The sequence below is a fragment of the Cebidichthys violaceus genome, unplaced genomic scaffold, assembly GCF_023349555.1.
Source record: "Cebidichthys violaceus isolate CVI_PGR_0920_01 unplaced genomic scaffold, fCebVio1.0.p SCAF_126, whole genome shotgun sequence".
Classification (NCBI taxonomy): Eukaryota; Metazoa; Chordata; class Actinopteri; order Perciformes; family Stichaeidae; genus Cebidichthys; species Cebidichthys violaceus.
The window spans coordinates 89,884-105,921 of NW_027176292.1; the positions used below are offsets into that span (position 1 = coordinate 89,884).

Genomic DNA, 16,038 nt, shown 5'->3' on the forward strand with positions numbered 1-16,038 from the left:
ATCACGCATAGTATAATTGCCATTCTTTTATATAATACTAATCAATAAGACTTAAAATAATACTCTTATTGATACAACTCTAAATAAATATCATAAATACACATAAGATTGAGCCAAATTGGCCCTGCCAATATTTATATTCACAGAATACAGTCCACAGAGCAGGTCAGGGGAGGCCAGTCAGCTCTTGCTTTGGGTACGTGCGAGGAACAGGACGGAGCGTGGCAAGTATTGTAAGAAAGTAAATAACACTTTCCACCTTTTCAATGAGCAAAATCCATGAATGTTGTCCTTTTCCCCCTCCTGTAGTGAAGTGCTGGAGACAGAGGTGCATCTCCAGAGTCTTCCTGATAGAGAGTCCATGTGGAACCGAACATCCCGCCGCACCCCCTGGGTGGGCAATGGAGGAACATGAGCAGACAGGACTTTAAGACCGGTTACCAGAGGCTACTAGCGGAGCTCAGCCGCGTCACGCCAAGGGAATGGAGACAGTGCCGTTTGCTCGACTGCGGCTTCGAGTCTGGACGCTGGACTCCGTTAGCTCCTCGCCATGTTCCTCCGACTTCTTGTCTGCGATGGTGGCCAGGAGACGCAGAGTGACCGAGTCCCACTCCTCTGGCAGCAGCAGGAGCAAGAAGCCCAGGCAGATGATGCAGGTGGCCGCCAGGCGCACCACGCTGAAGATCACCTCGTGTTTCAGAACATCTACGGCTACAGCGGGTGAAAGAAAGACGGGAACAAAAAGAGAGAGAGAGCCGAAGAGCAGGACAGGGGAGGGAGGGCGGGGGAGAAACGAAAACAAATTGAGATTAATTACATAAAGTAAGATAAACCGCAAGACTCTGCGGCTGTAGGGGATGAGTGTAGCAAATGCAGCTCATAATCCGCACAAGCCGTCCACTTTATCCTCTATGTCTCTGCGGTCCGGAGCCCTGGGACGAGTAGCCGTAACCCACTGACCTTCATACGGCCCATCGTGGTTAAAGAAAATAACTCGTCTGCAGGCATTTAGTGTCGCCTTTGCAACCTGATCCTCCCTCAGCGAGAGAATAGTTGCAGGTTCTGTTGAAGCACATTGATGATTGGGTTTCCAGGATGAGAGAGGCAGACTTGCTGCGTAATCTGTTTGCTACAGAGGCCCAAAGTGCTGACCTCTCAACAACAAAAAAAAAAAAAAAAAGCCACAGTGTGTGGGGCTATTTACTCTCATTTTCACAATCATATACAAACAATAAATAATAATCAGTAACAAACCATACCCGCATTGCCCGGAACACTGAGCAGTGTCCCTATGGAGATGAGGATGGGGTACGTCAGCACCACACCAACATGGACCAGGATGTTGAACACTAAAAGACACCAAAGAGGTTGAAAACATTGGAGTGCAATTTAATTAGAACCGGTACAACTGGTCAATTAATCAATTAGTCGATAGACAGAAAATGTATCGGGCATATTTATATTACAGACCAAACCACAGGGTACCGATTCAAGGTACTTTGTGGAGTTTTTTTAGTAGTAATAGGGAGCAACGTTTTTAGTCGTGAGTCCCCATTTGGTTTAAATCAAACTCTCTACATGAATGCTTATGCACTCTCACCCAGCCACAGTCCTGCCAGTCCACACAGGTAACCCCAGGGCAGCGAGGACAGTGAGCCCCAGTGCTCTACTTTGGTAAAGTAGAGGATGAGGGGCACGCAGGAGATGAAGATGAGATTGAAGAAGCCCATGGTGGAAAGGAAGTGAGCCACTTCTCCAATGTTGGCACTGCCCAAGAACATCTTGAACAGCACCTGGATGATGAGGAGACAGCTGTTAATTTAAAGTCAGCGCAAAGGCAATCGCACAAGCGATTCAAACCGTGACGTGGTCTAACCTTGTAGAGAGCTGATGTGGAGGCGGAGCCCACAGCTAGTGCTACGCCCACAAAGGAATCACTCTGGAAACCGTCAGCATAAGCCATCATCACGATACCTGTGATGGCCATGATGGCTGCCACAATCTGCAGATAGAGACGCAGAGCCATCAGTGGCATTGAAACAATTCTTTGCATCTCATTATCATCGCTGGTGTTTTCATACAGACCCGAACACCCATGAAACGGTCCTTCAGAACAATCCAGGACAGGAGAAAGACGAAAGCCTTGTGGCAGCAGTAGAGGGCAGAGACATCAGTGGCGGTCAGTTTCTTCAAGGCCATGAGATACAGGTAGTTGGTCAGTGTCCATAGGATTGAGAAGGGTGCTGTTCTCTTTACGAAAAGCTTGAGAGTCATCCCGTCCTCCCCAAAGAGCTTGCTGCACTCCCTGTTTGAGGGAACAAGAGGTGTAAAAGAAAAGTTAGTGTGTCAACCTGTTTTCCTCTTGGAACAGCATCTTTGTTTGTCAGGCTTTTAGTGTTGCTATCGTGAGGACCAAGCTTTGAGGATGGAACTGTTGGTTGCTTAGTTGCCTGGTTCCTCGTGGAGAGTCAGGTGGTTTAAAATGTGTTCCAGGTGAGTGCAAAGAGCAGCAATTCTGAATTGAAGGGATCATTCTGTTTGCAGTTTACCTGAATTTCTGTATGGGCGTCTGCTTCTCCCGTGTGGTAACCACCAGTCCGGAGTAGTAGATGGGGAAGAAGAGGATGTTCCAGTTGCTGCTGAACCAGGAGATGAAGAAGGGACAGGAGAACGACTGGAAGGTCAGTTTAACCACCTGAGTGGTACCCACCCAGGAGGAGGAGACACACAACACCAGCAGCAGACCACCCAGCACCTTCAGAGCTGTGTTGGTGCATGTCTGATAGGACTGGCTCTCTTCGCTGGTCTCGCTGCCTGGTGTCTCTGCATGAGACTCTGAACCATCCTCTCCTGATGGGAGACAATAGGAGAAGAGACAATAACAGAAAATCCATGGCAGCCTCAACTATTAATCTATTTGCCACTGACATCTTGCCTCTATCTAGATTCTAATTACAAGATCTCAATGTTTTTTAAGCCATGCTCGCAGCATTCATGATCCCCCAGAAGATACATGTGATCCTCCTGACCATGGTTGACATTTTTAACTTCAGTTCAACTTTTTGAGAGCCATTTGTGGATCCATGGGGTCGAGAAGATGAAGCTCAATGGGGATCGCCTGACTTTTCCTGTAGTGTCACCACGAGGTCCACATTTATGGTTTTGAGGGAATTATCTCAATATGTCGATATCTCTCATGAGTTCTAATGGGTTTGATGATCCCTAACTTTTCATCTAGTACAATCAGCAGGTCTAAATTCCAAATAGTCCAATATGGTCCAATGAAAAACTAATGATGTCAGCCTGAGCTGGACAAATGCTAACGTGCTAAACTTAGATGTAAACATTACACTTGCTTAACATCAGCATGTTAGCATTGCCATTGTGACCATGTTAGCATGCCTACATTTAGCATTCATGTCCAAGACCGATGCCATAGATTTGCATCAGTACAGCCTTACAACCGTGTTCCTAAATCATTTATATTAGCCTAACGTTGCACATTCTGTATGCTTTGTATTCCTGTACATGCAGGATGAAGCTTCTGTCTCCCTGGCTGAGGTCCAGCACATAAGCGTCTATTGATCAACTGCCTTAGTGATCACTATCACAGTTTGCATGTCTTTGCTGTAAAGGCGCTGATGCATGAGGCAAGGCTTTGATAAAAAAAAATGCGTTGGGTTAGCATTGTGGCTGTGCATGTCATAAATAGCTTTGACACCTCATGATGCAGCACGTACACGCATTGTAGTCAGGTGTGCACAGAAACCTGATGCCCAGAAAGCAAGAGTAAACCTAACCACATGACATTCCACAAGAAAGTCATGTCAACCTTGGCAGCCCCTGTTTGGACTGTTGGTACTTTACTGCTATGGCAATGTTGCCTTTGTGACATATTGGAACATGAAGTAACAGGGAAAGAGGTACGGTCTCCCCAGACATAGAACACCAAAATGACACAAATATAGACAAATAAATGGGATTTTACTCTAATCTAATTCTATGCCAGTGATGCACGGTTGATCTGGCCCAGTGCCTTAATGGACTGCGGGACTGAATGGCTTCCTCAAACAGTGCTGTATAATATGTGAAGTGCTGTGTGTGTGTGTGTGTGTGTGAGCATTTCCGGAGAGAGCTCAGATCCGTTCTTTAATGTTCGACAGTGTGATCAATTTTCACCGGGCCAGGAATAAAAGATGACATGTGCTGGATGTTTGCTTGCCTGTGCTCTCTCTGCTAGCTCAGCACGTGAAGCTCTGCCGTTCCCACCATGGCCACAGACACTAGAGCCCTGAGAAGCACTGGAACTTGTACCCGCAGCGTCTCCTCTCTACAGTAGCACGGCCTCTCTGGGACGCTTATTACTGCATCTGATATAGTCTTTGTTTGTCTGTGTAAAGCATTTAGAGTGGTGAGATACTTCCTTTCCAGTCTGTCCACCCTTAAACAAAGTCGATAAGTGTATTTTTTCTAGAGCCACATCTTTCATTCATAAAAGAACTCAGCAGTCTTGCCACGCTTACTTTATACGTTTAATGAATGAATGAGATCATCGCCGGCACCCAGTAAGAGTATTAAAGCTAATACTGGCTGTAACTGTTACACCCGGGAAAGAATGGTGAATATGAAGTCACAGATTTGAGTCCCGTCAGCGCAGTGGTCAGAACCTTTACTTAAGAAAAAAGAGCCAACACTACAGTGTAAAAATGCTCCATTGCAAGTCAAAATCATGCATTTAACTGATTAAGTAATAGCACTTGTTCTATGGAAAATTGTCCCTTAATATTTTACATTGTTAGGCTGCTAATGCTGATGTATTGTACCAGTGCATAAGTAGTATTCTCTGAAAACTAACGACTTTATACACAGTTCAGTCCAGAGGTTAACAACTGAGGCGTCAGGCCGCCTCCAAATGGTCAAAGATAAATCTGAGGGGTCGTCAGAAGATGATAGTGGGTGGAGAGAGGAAAAAACAAACATCTGCTACATACATTTGTTTTTGTGAGATTTTGGAAAATTCTCTGTGGGTCTCAAAAAATTATTCAAATAAACCCATATGAAAAGTTCATGTGTATCATAAAAGTTCACCATAATCTTAATCTTAATGTAAAAAGTTACCAGAAACTATGTCCATCAGATGTAGTGGCATAACAACTACAATATGAAAAGAAGTTGAGCAGAAGTATAAAGTAGCATAAAATGGAAATACTCAAGTCAAGTACAAGCACCTCAAAACTGTACATGAGTACAGTGGTCTCTGGGTCGGTGTAGCACTGGACTTCAGTCTGGCCAAACTGCAGAACTAAATTTTCCAGTACCATGTTTGAAGCAAGAGGCAAAAATAACCTTCAAACTATATAATAAGTCACAATGAAACCCTTTAGCATCCCAGAAGTGTAACACTAATGACTCCCACTGTCAATGAGTCTTTGTAAAAAAACGTTTTAAGTCCAGTCCGGTTCTTGACGGACTGTGACTATTACCTGAAACTGAAACTCTCTGATGAAATGTTTCACCGTCCAGTACATCCCAGCTGGGAGCAGATCTACAGTATTCTGTGAAAGCAGAATGTTCAACACCGATACAGTTTACTTTCTGAAGGGATCATCGAGGGATCTGGTCTAATTACATTCTGCCACAGCGAGGATGCTTAATCAACCTAATGCGTTTGTTGGTTGCTAGAAAACAGATCAGATATTTATGCGAGAGAGAAGCAGCTTTTTTTTTTATTATTTTTTTTTCCCCTCTATGTCTGCCTCTCCTCTTCCACCAGACAAGATGGTTCGTGTTTCATAGCACCGACAAAAACCTAAAGCTTTTAGTGTTGCATACGGGCTCTTCTGTCCTGAGGTAAAAGCCACTACAGGCTGATCTGGTGCCAAGATGCAGTAATATTATAACTCTATTATTCCCCCGCCTCATGAAAGCATCTCTCGTTGCCAAAATTGTATTCTCATAACAGGCAGAGGTATTGCTGACTAATATTGCTGCTTAAAAAGTTGCAAAGGAAACAATAATGCCCGTCAGCACAGTGTTGCGGTGAAATATTTCAATAGAAAAGGTGCCGTTAGAACTTAAAGTACTTAGACTTATTACTGTGTCCCAAGTAATTTGGTGCATAGTTATGAACTATGGGATATAAAGATGATGATTCAGAATCCAATGGTTTTAGTTACAAAGTCAGCACATCAAAAGTATGAATAATTGCCTCAACATCAAAATATATATAAATGTAAATATATACAAGTATGTGACTACATTTGAGTTTAAGATTTCCACCTCTGTCAATCAAGCTTACGCATCATTTGTACTTTTAAGGCTATATGTAGGCTTCAACACTAGCTAATACTATACTTAACTCTTGACAATTTGAAAAAAAAAAAGTTAATATTCATACATGGAATAGTTGAGCTCATTATGGCTAAAGGAAAAGAGGAAAACGTCATTTCATTACAGAAACCACAGTGCTGCATACGATCACTCACTGCTGGCCCCCATTCACAGAGCCGATCTACTCTGTGTGACGCAGCAGGCTGCTGGATCCTCACATATCACTCCGTTCTGTGTTTCATCCCCGACACTGACACCGCCTGCTCGTGACGCTGATGGATGGACCCCCGCCGAATCCAACACAAAGTCACGTCGGCAGCGTTGTGCCGGCTTACAAACAGCATCAAGTCTTTATCTAAGTTAGGTCTGAAGATGTGACATGGTTATGATGATTCTAATATCTCTAATAAAAAATGTCGAGGGATTTAGGTGAAGTTCAAGGCTTTTAGGGACGCTCAGCGGGACGGACAGGTGAACAGAATGAACGGATGTGAAAGCAGCTGACTTGGACCTGTTTGGTTTTATTTGTCATCAGTGCTGGGCAGCTAAACACATATGATGCTGCTGCAACTGAAATGATACAAATGTGTGTTTTTTTTTTACACCATCTAGAGGTCTAAAAGTCCAGATGGAAAAATAGTTCAGTTCAGCAGCTGGTCTCTAAATTTGAATTTAAATAATATCACATCTTCAAAGTAAATGTAGCACACCGCTGACTTAAGAAGAACACATTCGCGTCCCACTATTTCACGTCAATACCCATACACTCTATATGACACTTCAGCACATGCGATGCCTCATGGGAAATAACATGTCGTCAACTGTAAAAGCTGTCAAAAAAAATGAGCTTAACGATGCAATTAACTCAGTTCACGCTAACACACCGCCTACACATGAGAATAGACAGAGATTAGTATAAACGGTGTCCCCGGTCTCTCTGGGGTTTTTTTTCGGTTTACCTTCAGAGATGGGGCAGGTCAGGACCTGAGTGCTGTACGAGCTGAGAGGAGCCACTCGGGCTGAGTGCTTCTTCATCCTCCACTGGGGGCCCAACAAACTGTCCTTCCTTGGGAAGCGTGTGTGTGTTTATGTGTGTGTGTGTGTGTGTGTGTGTGTGTGTGTGAGAGTAGGTATGCCCGGGCTGCTGCTGCTGCTGCACGCTCAGCAGCTCCTCCTGCGAGCGCCGTGCATCCTCAGACTCCTAACTCCTCCGTTTCTTCTTCACGCTCTTGATTGCCTCCCCTCCCTCCCCTCCCCCTCCCCCCCTCTCCTCCCAGGTCTCTGTACAAACTCTTCTGTCTTCTTCCCAGCACTCCGGTCCTGACTCTCTGTTCCTCTCCAGCCCAGCGATCTCACTGTCACTGGTGCTCTGACTCTCTCTTTCTCTCTTCTCTCTCTCTGTCTGTCTGTCTGTCTGTCTGGATAGTGACACAGCTCAGTGGAGATAGCTCAGTGGAGGTGCAGTCAAGTGGAGACTCTACTGTTGCCCTGTCATGCCGGGATCCAGCGCTGCCACTGTCTCCAAGGGAGACTGAGCTTCAAGTGTGTGTGGCATGGCGCAATCACCCCCCTCATCTCTTTCTATCCTCCCCCTCCTTTTTTCTCTCTCGCTCTCTCTCTGTCTCGCTCGCTTTTTCCCCTCCTCTTCTTTTGCTCCACAAATCAGCAGCTTTGTTTGGAAGGTAACCAAGCAGCCCCGGGCTAATTATGCTGCGTTAGCTGCTGTCCCCTTCTTTCCTTCCTCCCTCCTCCTCCTCCCCTCTCTACCTGACCAGGCTCCTCTCCTTCCTTCCCTCCCTGTCTCTCTCCATATACTCTTGTCCCCTGTCTTCCAATGGCTCTCTATCTCTTCTATCTCCTGCTCTTCACTCCTCCTTGAGGGTCGGATTATTAGCAGAGCTCTCTCCTGTTGTGTTCACCGCTGCAACATTAATCAGTTGAGCCATGTAAAAGACAACCATCACATGTAACCTCTGTCATCCACTAAAGTGATCCTAGTGCTCTAATGGATAAGGGAGCCTCTGCCCACATGGTGCCAATATTACACATTTGCACAACACTACTATGATATGCAACACGTATGATATTTCCATCTTCCAGACGGCATAAAGGAGATCAAACTTACATTTCAAAGGAATTCTATACTATAGTATCTAATACTTTTTGTGCACGTTTGCTTTCTCTACAGCAGTGGTAGGAAGTAGCATTTACTGTTGTATTGTACAGAGCTGTACTGTTTTCACTGTGGGAGACTTTACAGCGTTAGTTTAAAGAGGTACATATTGTACTACAGTATTTTATTTTATTGTGATGGCTGGGCTTGAGAAGTTTGTGCAAGCAAAACGTCCATTAGGTTTGTAATATTTGATGAATTGCTAGTTTTTAAACCAGCCAAAAATAGTTGGACCTATAGCATCTCAATCACCTGCAACATGCACTTTTGACTGGTGCCTCTTCACCGTTATTTAAAAAATCTGAGCAGGACGTTTACTGTAAACGGAGTGTTTTTACATGAAATATTTACATTGAGATGACACTACTTCAATTTGAGATTTAATTTTTTTTTTCCATCACTGTTGCACGGTCAAGGGAAAACCCTCTCATCAGCAAAAGCCGTGGCCCCGAGGAGGGTCAGTCTGGGCCATGTGACTCACCCTCGGGACTGCGGTCCGGATTTTCCATCTCAAGGAAAGTCCTACGGCCATTCTATCTCCAGCTGTGGTTTATCCGCCTGGAGGTTTAATGGACCTAAACACCACTCGTGCCCTCACACAAACACTACACCAGTGCCTGGTGTATGAGTTCCGACACATGAGGCCTCGCAGCCTGGAATATGATCTTAATATAACCTATGCTTACCCTCTCACCGGTAAAATCAATTCTAGCCAGGCCAGAAACAGTCGCGCTATGACCTGAAATAGAGAACGCACTCATATGAACATGCGATATGGTAAGTGTCTACATCGGGGTGTTAATAATACTGAATGAGTGCTATTTTACTGTCACTTTTGTGTCATTACATCAGCATCACCATGAGCCCCCTCCCTTCCTGTCTCTCCGATGCTCATCAGCCAAATTTCTGGCACTTCCATAGAGAGCATAGCAGATCAGAGGACTTCTCTGTGTATTCCTCAGGCTGTGAGAAGAGACAGCGCCGTTTTTTGTTCGGCTGATTGCTGTATAGAAAGCGACGCAGGGCCACGTTCCGGTAACACCATGGGAATAACAGAAATTGAGGGGATGCTTTGAGAAGAAAAAAAAAAAAAAAAAAAAAAAAAAAAAAAGCAACACTCTCTGGGAAAGCTAACGCATGGAGTGATGTGGTGAGAATGAGGCTTGATTAACATTGAAACAAATGTTTGGTGGTCAGGTGTAAGCAGGGGATGAGCTGGGTGGGGGGTGGGGGGGGGGTATGGATCCCCTGATACAAGGAGGGTTAAACTTAAAAATAGCTCTGCTGATGAGTGGAGCCAACAGCTAGACAGGGAGGGGACAGGAAAAGCGTCCAGTCAGCAGAGCCCAGGATGCTAATCGCTATCAGATTAAGAGAAATACCTGGAGCGCGTGTTCCACAGGAGACCGCGGTTCAATTTCTAATTCACTTAAAATGCTTGTTCCTTCTCTATTTATCCATATTATTGTATTATTGTTCTATTGTTTTTAGGAGTAGGCCTTTAGCTCAACATGTCTCAAGTTGACTCGTGTGTTTCGTTTGTATTCTTTCACGTCAGGAGCCGACAATACCAGAAGATTATATTTCAATTTTTCTGCCTCTTCATCGATTTGTGGCCTCGTATCAAACAACACAAATTGTGCACAACGCTATGACAGCACCGCCAACTACTGTAAATGATCGTTAGTTTGAATTAATTCATCTGTAAGACAGTTTAAACAAAAAAAACCAACATCACGACCTTCCATAGCAGCTAGGTGTAAATAATAAACAGGAAACTGAGTGTATGTAGCACAATGGTACTGTTGCATCACAGATCAAAGCACAATTGTACCCAAACCTCTCTCAGTACCTCCATAGCAACAGTGCACCTTGTGTGTGTGTGTATTGATGCACTTTCCCGCTCTTTTGTCATTTAGATGAACCACTGCTCCTCAGTTTACGGCACGAGCTCCTTTGTTTTCAGATCCATCTCTTTTACTCATCACATCTCAGCGAGGACCACGAGCAAAAGAGGAGGAGGAGGAGAGACGAGAGGCTGAATGTTATCCGCAGCTGATGTTAGCTGTAGAGAAGACTGGACAGACCCCGGATCTGGTCCTGACTGTTAGTTTTCATGTTATCAACTCAACTTAATGTCGTTAGAAAATGGGGACATCTAGTGATCAGTATGGTGGATTGCACATTGCAACAAACACCAGATTTGGACATGTTTTACATATATCAACATATTCATCCTGCACTCCCACATAACGGAAAAGGAGCTCAAGCTCTTGATAACCATTTTAACCTATATTCCAACACCGAAAAATTAAATAGATTCCAACGGTATTTTAATAATCTACGATTCAAAACTCACTGAACTAGCAGCCGAAAGAAGAGAAAAAATGTACTTTATGCAGCCATAACCATAAATTATTCATGGGTTCAAGGATAATTTATTGTCATTATGCAACACAGGGTTGCACAACGAGTGGCAGTAGTAGCCCTACACGAGAAACACATGACAACCCACAGAACAAAAACAGTTGTGCTTTTCCTGGACATTTTTTTGAACTTGCATCAGGAGGAATGTAAATAGCAGCAACAAAACAATTCTTTGAGCAATATGGCCAACATTTTAACACTAAACATTTGAACATTTGGGCTCCTATTTTGTATTTCTGTACCCAGTTACCATTAAGTGCATCGCACACACAGCACTGTGATTAGGTGACTAATGCAGGACATGTCTGAGTGGATTTATTTTACTTTACTTTACTATTTCTTTAATTCATTTCCAATTAATCAAATCTCCTCTTGGGGCCAGGGTGCAGTTGCCCACATAGCCTGGTTAGTTATTCAGCTAAGACAAGCTGTCATTGAGTTATTTAAATGACATTTTTTCATTCAATTCTTTGAGCACCACACGTCTAATTCCGGTTATATGGGGAAGCAGCAGAAATCTCAGGCATACACGTCTCAGAACAGATGCAAATAAAACATCTAGCTATCTAAATGGCTAAAGACCACTGTGGGTAAGTGGATATATATGTCGAAACATCGCCGATTTAAAGTCACCGTGTGCGATACAATTACTAGGTTTTTCAGAATCTAAAGATAATTAGACTTTTGCAAACACATTGAGCTTTTGTATGACAATAGATCGATCTGTTCGGGTAGTAAGAGTACTGAGTACCGACGTTACTGTTGTTAGGTTTGCGGACCACAGGAGGGCAGTGTCAGACTGCTGGTGTGCTCAGCATGATGGAGAGGCCATTACACACCTTTCACATATTGTGTCCTTCTATTATGTAGCATTACATCATGGTTCACAGAAAACAGCTCACTTCAAAACAACAAAAAAAGAAGTAATCTCCTGATGTGCAGAACTACAACATATGACCAATATCACCGTGTCATAGTGGCCCACGGGTCAGCGGTTCTGTAGCTCCCGTGGAGAAAATATTGCAGCCATTACTCTAGGTCTTTTTGCTCATTCCCAGGAGCATGTGAGACTAACAGCACTCCAGGAGTCATTCAGGCAAAGCTCATATCCCATTCGACGCTAGGCTAGTTATAAATAGCACGGAGCGAGCAGGCATGGGAACGGGACAGTCCAAAATAAGTGCATGCACATACAGGATGTTTCAGGGAATGTCTGAGGAGGACGGTGAATTCACCTGCTGTTAACGCTGGATATGAATGGTTTCAAGAATACAAAGTGAATTACCAATCAGCACAGGCATGAATGGGATTTCTCTTTGTATATCTCTGCAGACTTTCTCTGTAGCCTGACATCGACATAGCAACACACCCCATTGTGATACACGGTTGCTTTTCACACCCATCCTTCAAAATGTTCCTCTGAGTGCCTCTGTGTGTTGCTGTTGCTGTTGCTGTTGCTGTTGTCGTTGTCTTGCTGTGATGCCGGCGGTGAACAACTCAGGCACAGTGCTGAGTGGCACTGCCACTACAAGTACCTGTCATCTCTCCTGCACCATACATATTTACACAGTGGGGATGTGTGCTATAGCGCTACAGACCTGCCCTTTTCTAAATTGGCTATACTCAAAACACGGTACACAGCAAATTATTGTAATAGTTTCGCTGGCGGATGCTGAGGAAGCATTTTCTGCACACACCGTTGTTGTTTGCTGCAGCAGAAGCCAAGTGGGCGCTTGTAAGAATATGTTGTCCTCTCTTTTTCCTGATTTAAAGTCAATTTCACGACATTTTTTTCTTTTAGGAAATATAGCACCTCGCTTATTAAGCATGACTTTTACCTTCTTACGTTCAGTATTGTATCATGACTGTACTGTATGCATTACAGCCCAGAACCTGTCACCAAATGTAGTCCACAATCCCCCTCAGAGGCGTCTTCTAATTCAACGCAGATGGCAAGAGTCAATAATAAACTGGCACCAGAATCGTACTAAATATATCATTACCCCATAGGCTTGGCAGGGTGAGCCCACTGTTCTATTTAAGGGCTCCTTTGTCTTACCCTTCGTGGAAAAAAAAATGATATTTAGCAGATTAATGGATGTGTGATTTTCAACTCAAGGTTTACAAATGTGTGAACAAAACAAAGCAAAGAAATGGGACAGGCAGAAAGCTAGTTTCTAAGAATGAATCAAATACATTGAAGGGGAAAATACGGCTGCGCACAAAACCAGACGCCTTCACAGTGACAGCGCCAGCAACAGCATGTTTAATAGCTGTGCAAGCAGGAAAAATGGTGACAAGTATGCTGCCCTGAGGAATACCTTCTGTTGACTCTGGCATGCATAGAATCAGTTTGATGGATAGATAGAGAAAGGATCTGCATATGGCATATTTCATCAGAGAAAATGGGAAATGTCTCTCAGATGAAGTAGCCCCTCCGCTCGCAGGCTTTTATATTCTCGGTGTGGACGCTATTACAATCCACACCTGCTCCTTATACCTGACATTACCCCGCAGACGACACCCCATCTGTCATTCACGTCTGGTTCAGGATACAGTACGCCATGAGATGGTGAGAGACAGAAGCCTGGGAACAAAAAAGCTGTAACTGCCATTTATTGAGTCATGTATTACATTATTCTTTTTCTCATTCATATATTCAAACGTCTTGTTTTGTCAGACCAACTGTCCAAAAACAACCAAAGACGTTCAGTTTTCTATCATATGTATCGAAAAAGAGCAGCAAATCTTCACACTTGAGAATTTTGAACCAATGGATGTTTGGAATTTATCAAAATTGTTTATGACAATATCTGTTCATCGACTTATCGTTGGGGTGCTATTGGGAACAATGACATCACAGGATATCACCTTTGTTGATAGTGTATGTTGACATTCACATTGTAGATCTTACCAACCATTTAGGCCATTTAAACCTTTACAACCGAGCCAAAGCTCTTTTGTTGCTCAATATCAGACGCCATTGAACTGTTAAAGTTGTTCAATCTGTTTTCAATTTAAAGTTCCGGGTATACCCTCGTTAATCAGGTATTCCTCCAATAGATAAATCTGGACGAGTAGATGTATTCTCGAATGAAAGTGCCTGATTGCATTCATGGTTAATCTACTGCAACTGACACCTCTGATAGATAGGAGGCCGTTAATGAGAGACAGGCTCATTTCTTTTTCCTCAGCCTCCATCTAAAAAAAAACAACAACAAAACATCGAGGAGCTCTCAGCTCATCCAGAAGAGCCTCAGCTGAAACCGCCCTATCTCCGGGATCACTTTTCCTTTCACACTTAAAACAAGTCAGAGTAATGGGTTCCATCACGGAGCGCTAGGGTTCTGCACTAGATCTGAGTAGGAACGTCATAACATTACAAGTGCATCTCTATTCCAGGGGTGTATCTCCAAGTCATGGATGTAGTTAAACTTTTACATAACAGCCAGAGGGAAGGAGCTTATCTTTGGAGATGTGTTCAACAAAAGCACCAGTTCAGCCCTACTTTAAATAATAATGAATAGGTCAATATACAGAGGTGAGTACCTGCTGTGATGCTACAGATCCTGATCTACACCCCTTTGCTCCATTACCATGAAGCCATTTGTAAAACCACTGATAGGCTGTGCACAGAGGATTGCCATGTTTGTTCTTTTCCTTTCTTATAATCCCACCGGCAATACTTCAACAGACCTGGAGGTCAAGGTACAAAGATCACCCCCGAACTAAGTGCACCGTCGGCTCTCTTCTCCAATCACAGCCATTGTCTCTTGAGTCAGCAGAATTCAGAGCATCGCTCCACCAATCTAAACCACGTTGACAAATGGAAATGATGGAGAAGCTTAAAGTATCGAGGCGCTGCTGTATCTCAGGCACGTCAGGAGACGGCTGGCAATATCCACGCGCAACCACGGGAAGAGCTGCCGTGTTTGTCATTTTGGAAAATTTATGGTTTTAATTAAACATTTTGGAATTCAATACGAGGCTGCCATGTAAGTCAATGTTTGCAGAGTTCAGCAACATGATGTGGACAATTCGGATTGAATTGGAAAATTAGTGCATGACACTTTGTAGTTGCGCAGCCTGATTTGTTTCGTCTCTCTCTCTCTCTCTCTCTCTCTCTCTCTCTCTCTCTCTCTCTCTCTCTCTCTCATGTTGTCTCTCAGAGATGGATGGGCCAGCATCACCCCGCCTCCAGCTCAGAGTGGCATGATTGACATCATGTTGCTCAATAACAGCCATAATTAAAACCCAATTAGCTAAGTTTGAAAAGGGGGAATTTGCAAATGTCTAATTAAAATAAAGATAAGAAGATGCGTGCATTGTTTCTTCTGGCACAGACTGCATTGTTTGTTTTCTGTGTAAGAATAAAACCCACTGATACACATAGTCTATTTATTTCTATCATAACATTCTCATAACAAAAAATATGTTGTCTTTAATTTACGCCATCGCGCACCTGGGAAAGACAGGCGTGAAATCGTCGCATCCCCCGACGAGGCCATCAGTGTACTTTGTTTTCTTTGCACTCACTTCTATGACTGGAGTATCCCGGGTTGTAGCCGTAGTAGCCGGTGATCCTCAGAATCCGGTCTTCTATGTCGTGCAGCCCGTTGGCTGTCACTTTGGAGCTGCCGTCCGTTAAGACAGCGCAGCTGCCACCGGTCGGCGTCGCCTTTTCCGGCAAGTGCGTGTTTATCAGGGGCTCCAGCCGGATGCAAGGCTGGTCTCCACTCTCCAAAACACTCTCGGTGCTTATCATTGTAGGTCCGAGCGGACAGAGATCAGACGGGAGCGGGGATGAGCCCTGATCACCATGCGAGGGACCCTCGGGGCAGCATCGACAGCACGCAACAAGAGGAGGACATCCGAATCCACATGCACATTCCTTCAGTGAGGCTCCCGGACGCAGAGCAAGGTTATCACACTCACACGAGTCTGGCAGACACCAAACACTAGGGGGCGTGTCGCTACTATCGCATGCTTTGAATTCAAAAACGTGGCTGTTGTCAGGAGCCAACATTAATTGCAAGTTTCTGAAAACTAAAATCTTTATGGCGTGATGAAATGTCTCTGTGAAATAATGTCGCTGTGGTTTTTATAAT

At 44.0% G+C, this 16,038-nt stretch overlaps 1 protein-coding gene across 2 annotated transcripts; it reads right to left on the minus strand.

The window, feature by feature from the left end:
• Positions 1-15,831, minus strand: slc35f4 (solute carrier family 35 member F4). Of its 2 annotated transcripts, none has more exons than XM_068706951.1 (7): positions 15,467-15,831; positions 2,550-2,850; positions 2,086-2,305; positions 1,877-2,002; positions 1,601-1,793; positions 1,260-1,349; positions 1-711 (listed from the first exon to the last, which is right to left on the minus strand). In XM_068706951.1, the coding sequence occupies exons 1-7, from the start codon at positions 15,693-15,695 to the stop codon at positions 470-472; spliced, it is 1,401 nt and encodes a 466-aa protein (XP_068563052.1). In that variant the 5' UTR covers positions 15,696-15,831; the 3' UTR covers positions 1-469. The 2 variants fall into 2 exon arrangements, with proteins under 2 accessions (XP_068563052.1, XP_068563053.1); XM_068706952.1 differs by having other exon boundaries at positions 15,393-15,555.
• Between the last annotated feature and the right edge of the window lie 207 nt (positions 15,832-16,038).